Source organism: Oryctolagus cuniculus, chromosome 10, assembly GCF_964237555.1.
Source record: "Oryctolagus cuniculus chromosome 10, mOryCun1.1, whole genome shotgun sequence".
Taxonomy (NCBI): domain Eukaryota; kingdom Metazoa; phylum Chordata; class Mammalia; order Lagomorpha; family Leporidae; genus Oryctolagus; species Oryctolagus cuniculus.
In genome coordinates this window covers 53,439,955-53,458,993 of record NC_091441.1, presented here as the reverse complement: position 1 = coordinate 53,458,993, position 19,039 = coordinate 53,439,955, and the positions used below count along the sequence as shown (strand labels likewise).

Here is a 19,039-nt window from a genome sequence, read left to right as displayed (position 1 = left end):
AGAGAAGAAATGGAAGAAGGAAAAACCAAAAACAATTTTTCAGGGTTGGTGTTGTGGCACAGTGAGTTAAGCCACTGACTGTAATACAAGCATCCCACATACAAGCCCTGGTTAGAGTCGTGGCTGCTCCACTTTCAATGTAGGTTAAAGTGAGACAGGAAGACAGAATCTTTCATCTGCTGGTTCATTCTCTTAAATGCCCACAACCGCTGTGGTTAGGCTAGACCAAAGCAAGCAGCCTGGAACTCCATCTAGATCTCCCGGGCACATTAGCAGGAAGCTGGATCAGAAGTGGGGATGAGATAGATTCCCAGGCACTCCAATAGGGGATGTGGGCATTCCAAGCAAGAGCTTAATTCATCGCACAATACCTACCCCTGTATTTATATTATTAATAAAGCAAAGCTGGGGGTGATTCACAATCACTAAGGAGAATGAAAAATCCCCCATTGGAAAGATACAGACAAGAAGTTCTGATAGCCTTTGTACTGACATTTCTAACCCATGAGCCATACATAACAGATAAGATTCAAAGCTGCTCGCACAAACACAATCTATCTAAACTGAGACCAGAGCTGCTCTAAGCCAGACAGTTTACAATCCAAACCAAGAAAACAGCTATCTAAAACAAAACAAATAATGGGAAAATGACACTCTCCAGAACTTAATATTCATAATATTGAGGATACAATCCAAAATTACCTGATTCATGAAGTAGAACACACACACACAAGCAAATCTAACCAAAAGGCAAAAATTATCAAAATGAATAATATGGATTAAAATATATGCTACCTGCAAGAGAAACAGGAAATAAATACAAAGTCACAGATAGACTGAAAGTAAATGGAGACACTGAACAAACAGCATAAAAAGGCCAGAATTATTATATTAATATCAGACAAAATTGATTTCAAAACAAAATATAAGAAATAAAGAGGGCCACTACATAGTGATAAGAAGGTCAAATAATCAGGAAGATAACAACATAAAAATATATGCGATCAATAAAAGAACAATTCTACAAGTATAATCAGAAGTTATAACATCTCTTCCTCAGCACTTGATAAAATTGGCCAAAAGCCAGAAAAGAAATAGAAGCTATGAACTACATTATTAACAACCACAACAAAATCAGTATTTGTAGAAAACTACACCCAGTAATAGAAAAATACACCTTATTTTTCAAGTGCATTGTCTAGGGATAATACATAAGTAGAGCCATCAGACAAATCTCAATACTCAGCAAAAGGAAAATCACATAAGAATACGTTCAATGACAAAAATGGAATATTATAAATCGAAAATAAGGTAACCAGGAAATTCCTAGTTATACAACAGATGTCAGTATTATTTGATTCAAAGGAAAAAAAAATCCTGTATAAATTAAAAAATATTTTGAAGTGAATGATAATGAAAATAAAACATAAAATTAGTAAGATGAAATAAAAACACCTAGAAGGTGGGAAAGTGAGCTTTAAATGTCTGTATTGGTCAAGACAATAAGTCTCAACTAAGAATATAAACTCAAGTAGCTAGTGTTATGGTGCATGGGGTTAAGCTGCCAACTGATACCTGCATCCCATGTGAGTGCAGATTCAAATCCCGGCTGCTCTTTTTCAGATCCAGCTCCCTGTTAATGTTCCCAGGAAAGTAGTAGAAGAAGTACTTGGGACCCTGCACGCACATTGGAGACCTGGAAGAAGCTCCAGGCATCAGCCTGGCCCAGCTCTGGTCTTTGAGGCCATTTGGGGAGTGAACCAGCAGGTAGAAGACCTCTGTGTCTCTCCCTCTCTTTTTCTGTAATTTTACCTTTGAAATAAATAAATCTTTTTAAAAATTTGACAAACTAGAAAAAATGAACAAACTTCTTAAAAAGCAAAATTATTCCAAAAACTCCCACAAAAAATAATAAATTTGAACAATTCTATAGTAACTGAAGAGATTAAATTTGTAATTATAGGCCGGCGCCGCGGCTCACTAGGCTAATCCTCCACCTTGCGGCGCCGGCACACGGGGTTCTAGTCCCGGTCGGGGCGCCAGATTCTGTCCCGGTTGCCCCTCTTCCAGGCCAGCTCTCTGCTGTGGCCAGGGAGTGCAGTGGAGGATGGCCCAAGTGCTTGGGCCCTGCACCCCATGGGAGACCAGGATAAGTACCTGGCTCCTGCCATCGGATCAGCACGGTGCGCCGGCCGCGGCGGCCATTGGAGGGTGAACCAACAGCAAAAGGAAGACCTGTCTCTCTGTCTCTCTCTCTCACTGTCCACTCTGCTTGTCAAAAAATAAAATTAAATTAAATAAAAAATTGGTAATTATAACTCTTTTGACAAAAAAAAAAAATCTTCCTGACTTTTGTTGTGTTGCTGGTGAATTAATTAAAGCATTATAGGAAGAAACAAGCCTAAGCCTACACAAACTCTTCTAAAAAACTGAGGAGGAATGAACACTAGGCTAGCTTTACTCTGATCTGAAAGCCAGACAAAACATCCCAAGAAACTAAACCAATATCCATCATGAACACAGATATAAAATTCCTTAATGTTAATTAGCAAAATATATATTAAAAGGGTAACATCAAGACCAAGTGAGATTTGGGTAATATTAGTTTATTGCCACCCTAAAGCCTATCAACCTAATTCACTATATTGGTAGAATAAATGAGAAATATCACATGGTCATTTCTATAATATGAGAAAAGCACTTGACAAAATTCAATAGTTTTTCATAATGAAAGCACTTAGTAAACTAGGAAATGAATAGAATTTCAACCAGACTAAGGGCATCTATAAAAATCTATAGCTAATAATTCAATTGTGAATGCCTGAATGTGTTGTATTTAACATAAGAAACAAACTGAGGATGTCAACTCAAAGAGATTATATTTACAACTCTTTTGTAGGTCCTATCCAGTACAATAAAGCAAGGATAAGAAAGAAAATGCCTGGAGCCAGTGCTGTGGCCTAGTGGGTAAAGCCACTGCCTCGCAGAGCCAGCATCCCATATGGGTGCCAGTTCAAGTCCCAGCTGCTCCTCTTCCAATCCAGCTCCCTGCTAATGTACCTGGGAAAACAGCAGAAAATGGTCTAAGTCCTTGGGCCCCTGTACCCGTGTGGGAGACCCGGAAGAAACTCCTAGCTCCTGGCTTCAGATTGGCTCAGCCCTGGCCGTTGGGGCCATTTGCAGAGCAAACCAGTGGATGGAAGCTCTCTCTAACTATTCCTTTCAAATGAATACATCTTAAAACACACACACACACACACAGAGAGAGAGAAAGAAAAGGCCTAAAGATGGGAACTAAATGTAACAACCCTTATTTGCAGACATGATTATGTACGTAAGAAATCCTGAGGCCTGCAAATAATTAATGAGTTTAGGAAGATTGTAGGGCATTATGCAAATACTAAATAATACTCATGGAAACTTCCAAAAGTTCATGGAAAATGGAATCAAAATGTAAGTTTATTTTAGTGCCAAAAATTTGAAATATATGCATAATTACCTCATAGTACCCATTTTCCATTAATTTCTGAAGGCCCTTCATATGTTCTCCAATCACAGTGGAGTTAATTAGAAAACAGGGGGTAGGGACAGGCATTGTGACAGAGTGGGTTAAGCCATTGCTTGGGACAACTGTATCCTATACAGAAGAGCCTGGGTTCAAGCACCAGCTCTGCTTCCAATGCAATATTGTTGCTAATGTTCAACTCGGGAGGCAGCAGATGATTGCTTAAATGGTTGAGTCCCTGCCACATACATGGGAGACCCAGATTGAGTTTCCATGTTCTGAGCTTCAGCCTGGGAAAACGGGATCTTTGCCATGAAGAATAAAGCTGGACCTTATTCTATACCATATGTGAAAATTAATTCAAAATGGATCAAGGGCCTAATTGTAACAGCTAACACTGTAAAGTTCTTAGATGAAAACAGAGAAAAACATTCTATGACATTGGATTGGGAAATAATTTCTTGGCTAGGACAACAAAACTACCGGTGACAAATGAACAAAACAGGTAAATTTGACTACCTCAAAATTAAAAACCATACATCAAAGAACACTACCAACAGAGTGAAAGGCAACCTGCAGAACAGAAAAGAGTAATCATAAATCATGTAACTGGAAAGGGATTAAAATCAAGAATATTTGAAGAACTTCCATAAGTAACAAAACCATAATTAAGAAATAGGCTAAGGACTCAAAAAGATGTTTCTCCACAGATGACATAAATGGCCAATAAGCATATGAAAAGACAGTCAATATCACTAATCATTCAGAAAATGCAAATCATAACTACAATGATGGTACTTCATATCCATAAGGGTGGCCACTGTCAAGAAAAAAACTAAGTGTTGGCAAGAATATGGAGAAATTAAAACCCTTAAGTACTGTTGTTGAGAAATTATAGTGGTCTAGCAGTTGTGGTATGGAAGTTCCTCAAAGTTCAAAAACAGAAATATCGGGGCCGGTGCTGTGGCGTAGCAGGTAAAGCTGCCACCTGCAGGTTCCAGCATCCCATATGGGTGTCAGTTCAAGGCCTTGGCTGCTCCACTTCCAATCCAGCTCTCTGCTATGGCCTGGGAAAGCAGTGGAAGATGTCCCAAGTCCTTGGGTTCCTGCACCCACATGGGAGACCCGGAAGAAGCTCTTGGCAAAGGACTGGCTCAGCTCTGGCTGTTGCAGCCATCTGGGGAGTGTACCAGCAGATTCAAGACTTCTCGTTCCCTGCCTCTGCCTCTCTGTAACTCTGCCTTTCAAATAAATATTTTTAAAAAATAGAAATATCATATGATACTTGGTCAAAGTAAAATAGAAATATCATATGATCATATGTGTGCTTCTTGGTAAACATCCAGAAGAAATGAAAGCAGGATGTTGAGGAGTTAACTGCACACCCATGTTCACTGCCTACTCACAAAAGTCAAGAGGTGGGAGCAACCTAAATATCTATTGACAAATGAACAGATAAAAAAGTGGTGTAGGTGGCAGACATTGTGGTGCAGTGGGTTAAGCTGCTACTTGCAACACCTGTAACCCATAACACAGTGCCAGTTCAAGTCCTATATACTCTGCTTCCAATTCAGCTTCCCACCAATGTATCCTGTGAGACAGCAGATGATGACTCAAGTGCTTTGGCCCTTGCCACCCAGGTGGGAGACTAGGATGGAGTTCCCAGTTTCTGGCTTCAGACTGGCCTAGTCCTGACTATTGTGGGGTATATGGGGAGTGAACCAGCAGATGGAAGATAGCCTCTTTTTCTCTCTATTGCTCTGCCTTTCAAGTAGATGAAAATAAACATCAAAGGGGGCAGGGGCTGTCATTGTGGTGTAGAGGGTTAAGCCTCCACTTGCGGTACCGGAATCCCAGATGAGCACTGGTTCTAGTCCTGGCTGCTCCTCTTCCAATCCAGCTCTCTGCTATGGCCTGGGAAAGCAGTAGAAGATGGCCCAAGTGCTTGGGCTGCTGCACCCATGTGGGAGACCTGGAAGAAGCTCCTGGCTTCAGATCGGCTCAGCTCTGGCCGTAGCGGCCACATGGGGAGTGAAGCAGTGGACGGACCTTTCTCTCTGCCTCTCCCTCTCTCTGTAACTCTGCTTCTCAAATAAATAAATAAATAAAAATCTTTACAATAAAATAAACAAACATAAAGAGGGAAAATGCAATGTAAACACATAGCAGCAGCCTTTAAAGAGGAAATTTTGTTACATGCTATAACAGTAATGAATCTTGAGGACACTATATTAAGTGATATTAAGATATTAAGTCACCAAAAGACAAATAATCACACTTACATGAATTAGCTGAAGTTGTTAAGCATCATTTCACCTTCTGTTTCTATGAGTTTATCAAGAACTGGCAGTGTGGGAAATGGGAGTTGCTCACCCTGGAAGGCAGCAGTGAGGGATCAAGTACTTGAGCCCCTGCTACTCACATGGAAGACCCAGCTGAAGTTCTCAGATCCTAGCTTCCACCTGACCTGGCTCAGCCGTGGCTGCTGTGGGCATTTGGGGGAGTGAACCAGTGGATGGAAGAGCTCTCTTTGTCTCTATTTCAAATAAAATTTCTTTTAAAAAGATTTATTTATTTGAAAGTCAGAGTGAGTTGGGGGGGAGGGGGAGGGAAAGGTCTTCCATCTACTGGTTCACTCCCCAGTTGGCCACAATGGCCAGAGCTGTGCTGCTCTGAAGCAAGGAGCCAGGATCTTCCTCTGGGTCTCCCACGTGGGTACAGGGGCCAAAGGGCTTGGGCCATACTCTTACTGATCTCCCAGGCCATAGCAGAGAGCTGGATCAAAAGTAGAGCAGCCGGGACTCGAACCAGTGCCCATGTGGGATGCCAGCACTGCAGGCGACAGCTTTACCCACCACAGTGCTGGCCCCTCAAATAAAACTTTTAAGAAAAGGAAGGCAAGAATGAAATTAAGGATCCAATTATAACTGTAGTATTAAGTAGATAAATCAAGGGCAGGAACAGAACAGAATAGAATGGCCAGGCTATAAGAACACAAAGCAAGAGAACACTGAACAGGTAAAATCAGAGAGGCTTGCTCGGCCTCTGGACTGATGTGAAAGGAGGAAAGGGCACAATGACATTGAAGAGGTCAGCCTTGTCTCACAAAGATGTACTGCTGGGGAAGGTGCCTGAGGCTATGACTCCCCAGGGGGAGTAGCACTGGTCCCCTCAGTGTTCACACAGAGAAGGGCAGATGGTGAGCTCTAAAGAGCAGAGAGACTGCTACGGTCCACTGACAACCCTGGATTCCTGTCTCTTTTACCTGCTTGGTCAAAGTAAAATAGCTGGAAGTGAATACAGAGACCTGAAGACCCCTGATTTTGACATAGGCTTTTGATTTTATTTTAACCCCAGAAAAACTTTCATTATCCAGATTTACCCATGTTCCAATACATACACACCCCAGGTGTTAAAAACCTCCATTTAGATGCTTTTGGATGATTCAACTCTCATTCTATCAATCTGTGAAGATAAATAAAAGTTGATTCTATTCTTTAAATTTTTTTTTCAAAACAGATATTCCACAACTTCACTTGCTCTCAAAAATATGCAGGAATGTTTCCTACACCGTTCCATAGTGCCCAAGGATTTCACAAATGATTTGGGGCAATTGCTTACATAACTGACTCACAGTTTAGGAGATGTATGTCTCATACTTACCGTGCATACTGCTTGAGTAAGGTGTTTGCATCCCTGGCGATAAACGTTATGGACTGCATCAGGCCTTCAAAATAAACATTAAATTATCAAGACAAAAGCAAAAGAGGTACATGAGAAAAATTTCAGCTTTCAAAATTTATGTACTGAAATGTAATAAGAATTGTAATACTCACTGTTTCCTATACCATGAAAGGACTCCGTGTTCTAATACTACCCAGAATAATCTCCATCCAAAAAACCTTGAACTCTAAGAGGAAAATGAGAAAGGTTTCCCAGGCTGACACATCTAGATTCAAATACTTGGCTGCTAAAAAGTAATTAAGTTATGACAGCTACATCTGAGTCTTTTATCTAGATAGGAGTCCTGCACATTCAAAAATGATCAAACATGAATTTAGTCACTAAGTATAGGAACAAAAACATGCCACACAGTACAGGGTGACAGGAACATTAGAAATGCCATACTGAAAACATCAATGATGGATAGAGCTTATGGTTCTGACAATGCTGTTTATGGCTATTTACAGAAAATATATCAGTTGTGGGCTTCAAAGTTATGAATGAATTATGTCTTAAACAAGAGAAATAGCCTAAATTTATCTTATACAATATAAGCCTACATGCTCCTCAACTATAGAGGGACTACTTGCAAATGCAGAGAAATTATGTGCTCTACAGTTACTTACAGAAAATAACTGAACTCCAAAACACATTTACACTTGTAGAACCAGAAGAATTTTATATGTGCTTCCTATTTGACAATTTGACAGTTCAAATACTGGTGGGTTCCCAAGTCCAAGTTCAATGTTCATAATAAAAATAATGCTATAATTCCACAGTTTATTGAGAAAAAAGTATATTCCCCCATTACTGTCCATATAAACTTCATCACCTAGGAAAATCAGACTCTAAGTATAGAAGTGATGGCTAGAATGAGTGGACGCCTCTGCAAGTCCAAGTGCATTGTAGGATCCAAGAAGGATCAGGGTTACATCTCAATAAACCCACTGTAAATTGAAAAAGATCTTAAAGCTGAAAATGTGCTTAATATACCAAATCCTCTGACCAACCCAGCTTAGCCTGGTCTCCCTCAAATATGCTCAGTTAACTTACATTAGCCTACAGCTGGGCAAAATCATCCACCACACAGTCCACTTTATAATGAAGTGCGGAACACCTCACGTTCACACACAGACAGGCACTTTCTAGACACAATGCACATGTGAAAACACCGCATCTAAAGCACGCTGGCAACACAGTCCATTGCAGAGTCTCAGTTGTCTCCCCTTTTGAATGCCAGGATGACTGGGTGATAAAGCTCCCTGCTGTGCACAGGAGATCCAGAGTATTGTAACATATATCGCTCACCCAGGGAAAGATCAAAATTCTAAGTACAGATTCTACTTAATGGGTATCATTTTGGCACGATTGTAAAGTCAAAAACTCCAAAGTTGAACCATTCTAAGTTGGGGAACATTTGTAGTTAAGAATCAACTGAAAAACTGTCTTAACAGAAATGAACCACCTGAGACTTCTTTCCAGTTTTATAATTAAAAACTGTCCCAACCTACCTTCCAAAGTGGGCCTTCATATCGTTTCAGTGCTTTGTAGATGACCTGGTGAAAACACATTTTCATTTAAAAATGCATCTATATATTTCAAATATTTGAAAGTTTTTTTCTAAGGAGTGGATGTTTAACCTAGAAGTTAAGACACCCATGCCTCATCAAGAGAGAGCCTGTATTCAATACCCAACTCCAGTGACCCCAGCTTCCTGCCAAAGCAAACCCTGACAGGCAGCAATGAGGCTCTTTGGGTTCCTGCCACCCAAATGAGAGAACTGGATTCTCTCCAGCTCCTGACTCTGGTCCCAGGCCAACCCCTTGACTATTCTGGCCATTTGAGGAGTGAACTAGCAGATGGCAGCTCTCTCTGCCTCTCAAACATAAAATTTCTAAAAATTATTATTTAAGTTTAATCCATTATTACATACCTTATTACCAAGAAGAATGTGTTTCATTTCAGCACCTTGGGCAAGGTCAAGAGGTTTCTGCTCTGAGTAAAATACAAAGAGAAAAGTCATCAAGAACTTAATTATAGTATAAAGTTGAAGCTACAACTGCAGCATAAAATATTCCTGCATTTTTCATCAATTACAACTTCTCCTCAAAAAATTACCTACCAAAAGTTGTCACTTCACTATTTTATGATCTCCTTTTTGGTAACTAATAAGCCAACAAATCAGACTAACCTCAGAAAACTATAGAGGTTCCATGATCATTCAAGTCTTTCTAGCCTCAAACTATTATATCAGTTTTCTATGTTTGCTGTAACAAATACCATAAACTTAGTGGCTTGAAACCACACAAACTGATTAACCTATAGTTTGGGAAGTCAGAAATCTGAAATCCTGTTCACTTGGCTAAAATCAAGGTATAGACAAAATTGTATTCCTTTGGAGGCTTTGGGGGAGAATTCACTTCCTTGTTTTTCCATATCTAGTGGCTGCCTACGTTGCTTGCCTCATGGCCCTTCCTCCATCTTCAGAGTCAACCATCCCAACCTATGCTTCCAACTTCTCCCATCATTCCTTTTCTCTCCATTTAATCTGATCCTCCTGCCTCCCTCCTCCCATAAGGATCTTTTTGATTACACTGGGTCTATCTGCATTATTCAGGATTATCCCCCCCATCTCAAGATACTTAACCAATCACCTCTTTGGGGGACCATTATTCAGTTTACCATAGCCACCCTGAAGCTGCCTCAGTGCAGAACAGATAGCAGAGGCAGTTCTCAAGCTAAGGGCATGATGATGCACAACTCAGGACGACAAAAGGAGAACACGAGGATGGAGAATCAGTCTTGCAAAGGTATTATGGTTTTTCAACCTTACACACAGAAACACATTTTTTTTATCATAGTTACTTATTGAGTTCTGAAATGGTACTTTATGAAGGATCAAAGATAAAAAAGGATCAAACAGCTAAAGTCATCTCCTAACTTCAAATACCTGTTAGTTACTAAAGAAAAACTACACATAAAACTAAAAAAGAGTCCCTTCAAACTAACTTATCAACTGGAACTTTGTTTATGGAATAAGGTGATATATGAGTATTAGACCAAATAACTTTTATAAATAGCAAGCACCTGACATGTGTTGGCAATTTTTTGTGTAAGTATCTCTTAATCATAGTCTGCTATGTGCCAGTAACTATTTTAGGTACTGGGGATGCAGCAATGAACATGATGGGAAAAAACTGGGGATAGGGAAAGCATTAGAAGGAAAGGCAGATAATAAGAAAAAAGATTTAAAAGAAAATAAACCATGGTAGGTCAAGATCTTTTAAATGAATGATGTGACAGAATGACTGAGATACCACTTTAGACTAGAGATTGAGGGTTTGATCTGAAGACCTCTCTAAATAGGCCATGTTTAAGCTGAAAAGAAAGATCCAACTCTGTGAAAATACATAGGAAGGGCACTGCATCAGACCAAACAGCTAATGCAAAGGCCTTGATATAGAAGTAATTTAGTAGGCAAAAATATAGTCAGGAAGAGAGAAGCCACATAACGGCTCTCCAAGTCAGAAGTTTGTCTGCCAGTATATGGAATCTGGACTTTATAGGATAGAAAGCCACCGAAGGGTTTTCAGTAAAAGAGCTACATCATCTGATTCATGTTCAAAAAACTATGTCAAAATGTTAAGAAAATTATAACTGGGGAAATGTGAGCTTTTGTTATTTCATGATTTAGCAAAATCACTGTAATATAGGATAATATTTTTTTAATAGCTCCACTGAAATACAAATTCATGCACCTCCAATTCACTCACTTGAAGTATACAACTCAACCTGTAGTATGTTCACAGAGTGAAGCAACTATCATATGCTTATAGCTTCTTTAGATGAGCCCTTACCTTTAGCTCATATATTTACTAATGACATGACATGTTATCTGGCTCTGCTTCAAAATAATTTGGAGGGAGGGGGACAGTGTTGTGGCATAACGGGTAAAGCAGCCACTTGCAACACCAGTATACCACATGGGCACCAGTTTAAGTCCTGGCTGCTCCATTCATTTACTTACTTACTTACTTATTTATTTATTTTGACAGGAAGAGTTAGACAGTGAGAGAGAGAGAGAGACAGACAGACAGAAAGGTCTTCCTTTTTCCATTGGTTCACCCCCCCAAGTGGCCGCTACAGGCAGCGCGTTGTGGCCGGTGTGCTGCGCTGATCCGAAGCCAGGAGCCAGGTGCTTCCTCCTGGTCTCCCATGCAGGTGTAGGGTCCAAGCACTTGGGCCATCCTCCACTGCACTCCCGGGCCACAGCAGAGAGCTGGACTGGAAGAGCAGCAACCAGGACAGAATCCAGCGCCCCGACTGGAACTAGAACCTGGGGTGCCAGCACCGCAGGTGGAGGATTAGCCTATTGAGCCGCAGCGCCAGCCATGGCTGCTCCACCTCTGATCCAGCTCCCTGCTAATGTGCCTGGGCAAGTAGTGGAAGATGGCCTAGGTACTTGGGTCCCTGCACCCACATGGGAGACCCAGAAGCTCCTGGCTTCAGACCAGCCCAGTTCCAGCTGTTGCAGTCATTTGGGAAGCTTTGTCTCTTCCTCTCTTTAATTCTGCCTTTCAAATAAATAAATACATCTTAAAATAATAACACAACAGGTGGGAAGTGTGTGTGGAAAGATAAAAGGAAAATAGCCACTACTGAAAATTCCTGAAAAGGCAGATAAGTACATCAAATAATAATACTGTATTTTTTTTTAATGATTTGTTTATTTGAAAGGTAGAGTTAAAGAAAAGAAGAGATAAAGAGAGATCTTCTGTCTGCTGGTTCACTCCCCAGATGGCTGGAGCTGGGCTGATCTGAAGCCAGGATCCAGGAGTTTCTTCCCAGTCTCCCACATGGTGTAGGGGTTCAAGGACTTGAACCATCTTTTGTTGCTTTCCCAGGCACATTAGCAGAGAGATGGATGGGAAGTGGAACAGCCAGGACTCAAACTGGCACCCATATGGGATGCCAGCACTGCAAGTGGCAGCTTTACCTACTATGTCACAGCACTGGCCCCTACTCTATTAAGCTTTGACAATTTCTGTAATAAAAAAAAAAAAAAAAGAAGAAGAAGAAGAAGAAGAAACACTCTAGCTATGTAGCAAACAAATTGCAAATGTGGGCAAGAGAAAAGGAGGGAGAAAAGTTTCGAAGTGACAGCAGTAGCACGGTTGGAAGATCTTGGAGGTCTGGACTATAGAGTTGGTAGGAAACAAGAGACAACAGTAAATATGAAGAAAAATATAAGAGTTAGAGATTTATTCTGGAGGTAAATCTACAAAACTGTTGATGGAGAAACCTGAGGCTGATGATATTTCTTTTGTGGGGAAAACCAGTGTTAGGACATCAACTGAGAAGTTAGTAATTTGTTTTTCCCACCTAGCACATAGGAAAAAGACTTACCAAGGTCTTCCAATTCTGTCTTGTTTTCATTCTATCTACAGGGCACTTTTCAGAAATGATTCTTTTAGGTAGAAGGGAAGAAGATACCATGACTTCTTTCACAGAATTCTGCCCAGATACCAAAAATAAATTCTGAGCTCCTGCCAAGAGATGAACTCCCAGGACAGGGCTCTCATTTCTGGACTCAAGAATTCAATGAAAATTTTTTTTAAATTGAATGAAATGGTTTCCCTAACCAGATGGTCTCCATAACCAGTCATCTCAAAAATGCTCTGCATCTCTTATCAATCACAACAAAATACAGCAGAAATCAGAAATGATGTCACATTTTAAATTTTGCAGATACATATTTGTCCCTTAATGAGAAAAACTCAATAAAGACTCCAATTTACCTCAAATTAATTTACACAGAATACAATTTCAATTAAATCTCAACAATATTTACACCACGAAACTAAGAATATGATTCTAATTTTTTTTTTACTTTTTAAAGTTTACTTATTCTCATCTTCTTGAAAGGCAGAGCAAGAGATAAACACAAAGATCTTCCATCTGCTGGCTCTTCTCACAAATACGTGCAATAGTCAAGCTGGGCCACACCAAAGCCAGCAGTCCAGAACTCCATCCAAGTCTTCACATGGCGGGCAGAGGCCCTAGCACTTCACCTATCACCTGCTGCCTCCTAGGATGCACTAGCAGGACGTTGGACCAGAAGTGAAGTAGCTAAAACTCAAACTAGCACTTCAACATGGAATGCAGGCATTCTAAGTGACAACTTAATATTCTACATCATAATGTCTGCCCAATATTTTAAATTTTATTTTCATCTTATATGAAAGACAGACAGTCCATCTGCTAGTTCACTCTTCAAATACCCACAATAGATAGCGCTGAGCCAGGCCAAAGTTAAAGCCCAGAACTCAGTCCATGTCTCCCAGTTGGGTGGGTAGGGACACAGCACTTGAGGCATCACCTGCTACCTCCCAGGATATACATAGCAGGAAGCTGGATCAGAAGCAGAGCCTGGCACTCTGCTACCAGAAAGATGACATTGTGGAAGTAGATGATAAAATAAACAGATAAGATCAAGGAAAATTCTTAAAAAGAACAGTAAGAGGAAATATTATTGGATATTAAAATATGAAAACAGGCCGGCACTGCGGCTCACTAGGCTAATCCTCCGCCTAGCGGCGCTGGCACACCAGGTTCTAGTCCCGGTCGGGGCGCCGGATTCTGTCCCAGTTGCCCCTCTTCCAGGCCAGCTCTCTGCTGTGGCCAGGGAGTGCAGTGGAGGATGGCCCAGGTGCTTGGGCCCTGCACCCCATGGGAGACCAGGATAAGCACCTGGCTCCTGGCTCCTGCCATCGGATCAGCGCGGTGCGCCAGCCGCAGCGCGCCGGCCGCGGCGGCCATTGGAGGGTGAACCAATGGCAAAGGAAGACCTTTCTCTCTGTCTCTCTCTCTCTCACTGTCCACTCTGCCTGTCAAAAAAAAAAAATATGAAAACAATTGTTAAAAGTGAAATGCTGGCAAAAGAGATGAGGCAATGAAAGAGAATAGTAAACATGAAAAGAAAATAGATTGTTAAAAGGTACAAGAGGGGATAGCACTATGGCTTAGCAGGTGGAGACACTGTCTGCAGTGCAGGTATCCCATATGGGCGTCAGTTTGAGTCCTGGCTGCTCTACTTCTGATCCAGCTCTCTGCTATAGCCTGAGAAAGCAGTGGAAGATGGCCCAAGTCCTTGGGGCCCTGTATCTACTTGAAAGACCCGGGGGAAGCTCCTGGCTCCTGGCTTCAGATTGGTGCAGCTCTTGGGCATTACAGCCATCTGGGGAGTGAACCAGCAGATGGAAGATATCTCTGTCTCCCTCTCCCTCCCTCCGTCTCTGCCTGTCTGTAACTCTGCCTTTCAAATAAAATAAATCTTTAAAAAAAAAAAAGTTACCAGAAAAACATGGGTAAAGAAATATTATTTAATAAAGGACACAAAGACAACTGATTAGCAAACTGAGGCTCTCACATCAAGTATCTTGCCCAAAATCCTTAAACTACATTCACAATGACCAATCTCTTTATCATGGCTGACAAGGCCTGGAAGGCCGGGCCTCTGGTCAGTCCTTCCACATCATTTAGGCTTTCCCCAGTTTGCCCTATTCCAGGCACCCTGGCAGCTTCCCTTTTCCTCAAACATGCCAAGAGCTCTCAACTCAGAGTTTTTACACTGTTTTCTCTTCGCCTTGAATGCCAGGGTTCACTGCCTCACTCAGTTCAACTCTGCACAAGGTCACCTCTAAGAACCTTCCTTTAGGGGCCGGCGCCATGGCTCACTTGGTTAATCCTCTGCCTGCAGCGCCGGCATTCCATATGGGCGCCAGTTCTAGTCCCGGTTGTTCCTCTTCCAGTCCAGCTCTCTGCTGTGGCCCGGGAGGCCAGTGGAGGATGGCCCAGGTGCTTGGCCTGCACCCGCATGAGAGACCAGGAGGAAATACCTGGCTCCTGGCTTCGGATTGGCACAGCACCAGCCGTGGCAGCCATTTGGGGAGTGAACCAACGGAAGGAAGACCTTTCTCTCTGTCTGTCTCTCTCTCTCTCTCTGTCTAATTCTACCTGTCAAATAAATTAGAAAAAAAAAAAAAAACAAAACCTTCCTTTAGATGCCTTCTAAGACAACACCATCCCCCTTGCTGTCATCACTCTCCATCCCCTTCATCGTATTGTATTTTCTGCAGCTCACTTCCTTACAGCATGTGTACACCCGTATTTATCTTTTTGTCAAAGCTCCAAGAGCACAGGGTCTGTCTGTTGGCTGTCGGTTCTCCAACACCTAGGACAGTTCTTGGCAAACAGCAGAGCCTCAGCATGCACTGAATAAATGAGTATGATTAGAGACAAGCCACTAGGAGAAAACAGAACAGAGTATTTACCAAATCTCTAAGTTTAGAATTCTAAATCAAAGAAGGCCATCAGCAAATTTGTTTAATAAGTGGGGCCTGCACTGTGGCATAGCAGGTAAAGCCTCTCTCTCCCTGCAGTGCCGGCATCCCATATGGGCACGAGTTCGAGTCCTAGCTGTTCCACTTCCCATCCAGCTCTCTGCTATAGCCTGGGAAAGCAGTAGAAGATGGCCCAAGTCCTCCCACATGGGAGACCTGGAAGAAGCTGCTAGCTTCAGATCGGCACAGCTCCAGCTGTTGCGGCATCTGGGGAGTGAACCAGTGGATGGAAGACCACATTCTCTGTCTCTGCTTCCCTGTAACTCTGCCTTTCAAATAAATAAATAAATCTTTTAAAAAATGTGTTTAATAAGTTAAAACATGTTTTTTAAAACAGGGAAAAGACTAAGAAAATACAGCTGCAAAAATATAGAAAGAATCACTGTCCTTATTACTAGACTTTTAGGCAAAGAAAATTGTATTAAATCCACATGAGGCACTATCTTCAAGGTGAACCTTGAAGACTATGCTTCTGGAGACTATGGAAAACACGGTTGAGGCTTTTTAAAAAGTAGGATTTTAATATGTCAGATCTATTAACTACCCTTAAAATGAAAGCAGTAGATACTCTGAGATGTTCACCAGCCCACACCTGCTCACCATGCTCTGAACATTGCCATTTCCACACTCCCCAGGGGAAGCCCAAGCAATCTTATTTGTACCACATGGCCCTGCCCCACAGCCGCTAGTGACTATATTATGAGCACAGTTACTCACACAAGTAGGCACTGGATTAAGTTCCTGACTCCAGACCCTAGCCCCATTCCAGCCACTGCAGGAATCTGGGAAATGAACCAGTGAATGGGACACGGCATTCTCACCCTCACACATGAAAAATAACTATCTGCCAACAATTCCTGAATTGCCATCTCTAGCCAGGCTTCTCCTCTAAATTCAAGCTTCTATTTCCAACTGTCCCATTTGGTTTTTACATATGTATTTCAAAACTTCAACGTCTTCAACTCCCCACGATCAGCAACTGCTAACTCATCCCTTCTGGAGCCTTTGTTTTCTTAGTGGAAATTAAGATGCACACTATCAAATCATGGTTGACTCTTCTCTCAGGCTATTAGCAAACCTGAGCACTCCAAAATGCAAAGTCAGTCCAAACACTTTACCTTCATCTTTTCTGCCACTATCCTGATACAATCCAGTACCCTCTCTCATCTCGACAATTCCAACAGTCCCTGCACTGCTCTCCTCTCCTCTTCCTTGCCCTCCTACAGTCTACACTATTCAAAACTTGACTGATCAGTTTTCATAACATGAACCAGATCTTGCTACATTCTAAACCCTTCTACACCTTCCCATCTCACATGGCCAAAATCTCCACGGAATTAGGGACTTGCTGTTTTTAGTCTTCAGTGCTTTAGATTGGTACTACTTGTAATAGGACCTGGCACGTGAGTACTTGACAAATAACTTGTTGAATCAAAGTGTTTTCATTACAAAACACTTATATTTAGTCTTTTTAACCAGTAGGGCAAGCCTTTCAGCTTTGCTTCTCCTTTAAAATTCTCATCTCTTGGGAATGCATTTGGCCCAATGTTTCAAATACCCATATCCCATGTAAGAGTACCTGGTTTCAAGTCCCAGCTCTAATCCCGATTCCAGCTTCCTGATCACATATACTGTGGGAGACAGAAGGTGATGGCTTAAGTAGTTGGGTTCCCACCACCTATCTGGGAGACCTGATCTGAATTTCCAGTCAGGCCTGGCCCAATACCAGCCACTGCAGGCATTTTGGGAGTGAACCAATAGACGGAAGATCTATCTCTCCCTCTCTCTTAGCTTTTTAAATAAATTAATGAATAAATAAATGAACAGGTAAATAAATCTTTATAAAAAATATATGTCCCGTGGGAGTGCGGGTGGGAAGAATCACTATGTCCCTAAAGTTGTATTTATGAAATGCATGAAGTTTGCATTCCTTAAATAAAAGGTTTCTGGGAAAAATATTTAAAAAAAGAATTCACAAGGAAAAAAAATCTATGTCCCAACTTATTTTTATTCAGACCATGAACATTTCCTTTTCTAAATTACATTCTCTGTCTGAATAAAATCATCAAGTCCTTTTTCTAATATCTTGTTCCTCATGAATCTTTTTGCCCAACTATCTAACCTGGTTTTTTGTGCAGTAGAACCTGCATTTTCAGAAATGAGTGCTGGGCATTTAGTCACTGAATTCCACAGCATTTTCCCAGTGTTCAATTTCTTCAGTCCAAGTTGCACCTGACACTAGTAACAGCCTACCCTTTTAGTCTGCAATTTCTTTCTTCTTTTGCCTTCTAGGAACTGTTATTTCTCTCACTTCTCTAGAGTGCTTCTCCTTCTCCATGCCCAGTTTCTCTTTTTAGCTTTTATTCCAGGAAGAGCCTATGTCTCAAGGGCAAAGGGAAGGCCTTTCTGGGGAAGTTGAGTTTGAGCTAGCTTTTTTTTAAGATTTATTTTTATTTATTTGAAAGGCAGAGTTAGAGAGACAGAGATAGAGAGACAGACAACTTCCATCTCCTGGTTCACTTGCCAAATAGCCACAACTGCTGGAGCTGGGCTAATCGAAAGCCAGGAGCTTCTTCCAGGTCTCTCACATGTGTGTAAGGGCCCAAGCGCTTGGGCCATTAGCAGGACTGGAAGGGAGCTGGATTGGAAGTGCAGCAGCCAGGACTTGAACCAGCACCCATATGGAATGCTGGTACTGCAGACAGTGGCTTAACCTGCTATGGCCCCTGAGCTTAGGGTTTGCCAGATGGACAAGCAGAGAATAGACAGATTAGCATTTGCGAGGTAAGGACAGCATGGTTAACCAGGGAACCTGAGTCTAGATCTGCACTGCCCAGCACCGTGGACACTTAGTGCATGTGGTGATTCAGTACCTGAAATGTACCTGTTATGGTACAAATATAAAACACCAGATTTCGAAGACATAGAACCAAAAAGGGAATGCAAAAAATCACTGGTAATTGTCTTCACTAAATGGTTACATGTTGAAACAGTATTTTGGGTATGTTCCTTTAAGCAAAATATGCTATTAATGTTCATTTCACCTGCTTTTTGTTTTTACTTTTTAAATATGGCTACTTGAAAATGTAAAATTAGTTATGTGACTCCTGTTCTCTGGTACAAATCTAACCTGCATTTATAGGGTTGTGCCATACCACTCCCTTCATGCACCCTAGGAAGTACCAACCTGAGGATAATTTGGCTTTTTTCACTTTAGTGCCTTTTCTTATCTTCCCTCTCAAATTCATGCTTTTCTTTTCATCTTTCCTCTCAAATTCATGCTTATCAAGATCTTCCTAGGTAATAATGGCATTGTGCTTCTATTTAAAGCATATGGAGGGTGCCTTTCATCACAAATACAAATAGCAGCATTTAGTAATGGCTATTTTTTTTTATCCTACTAGAACTT

General features: G+C 41.4%; 1 protein-coding gene across 10 annotated transcripts in view; it reads right to left on the bottom strand.

The window, feature by feature from the left end:
• The window catches only part of OSBPL1A (oxysterol binding protein like 1A), a 231,010-nt gene that overhangs the window by 171,554 nt on the left and 40,417 nt on the right, over nucleotides 1-19,039 (bottom strand). For all 10 annotated transcript variants that reach the window (XM_070050377.1, XM_051851325.2, XM_070050375.1 and 7 more), the window contains 4 exons: nucleotides 9,162-9,223; nucleotides 8,740-8,784; nucleotides 7,342-7,415; nucleotides 7,169-7,232 (listed from right to left, as the gene is read on the bottom strand). In XM_070050377.1, coding sequence (XP_069906478.1) covers nucleotides 7,169-7,232; nucleotides 7,342-7,415; nucleotides 8,740-8,784; nucleotides 9,162-9,223 — 245 coding nt within the window. The remainder of the gene's footprint in view (nucleotides 1-7,168; nucleotides 7,233-7,341; nucleotides 7,416-8,739; nucleotides 8,785-9,161; nucleotides 9,224-19,039) is intronic.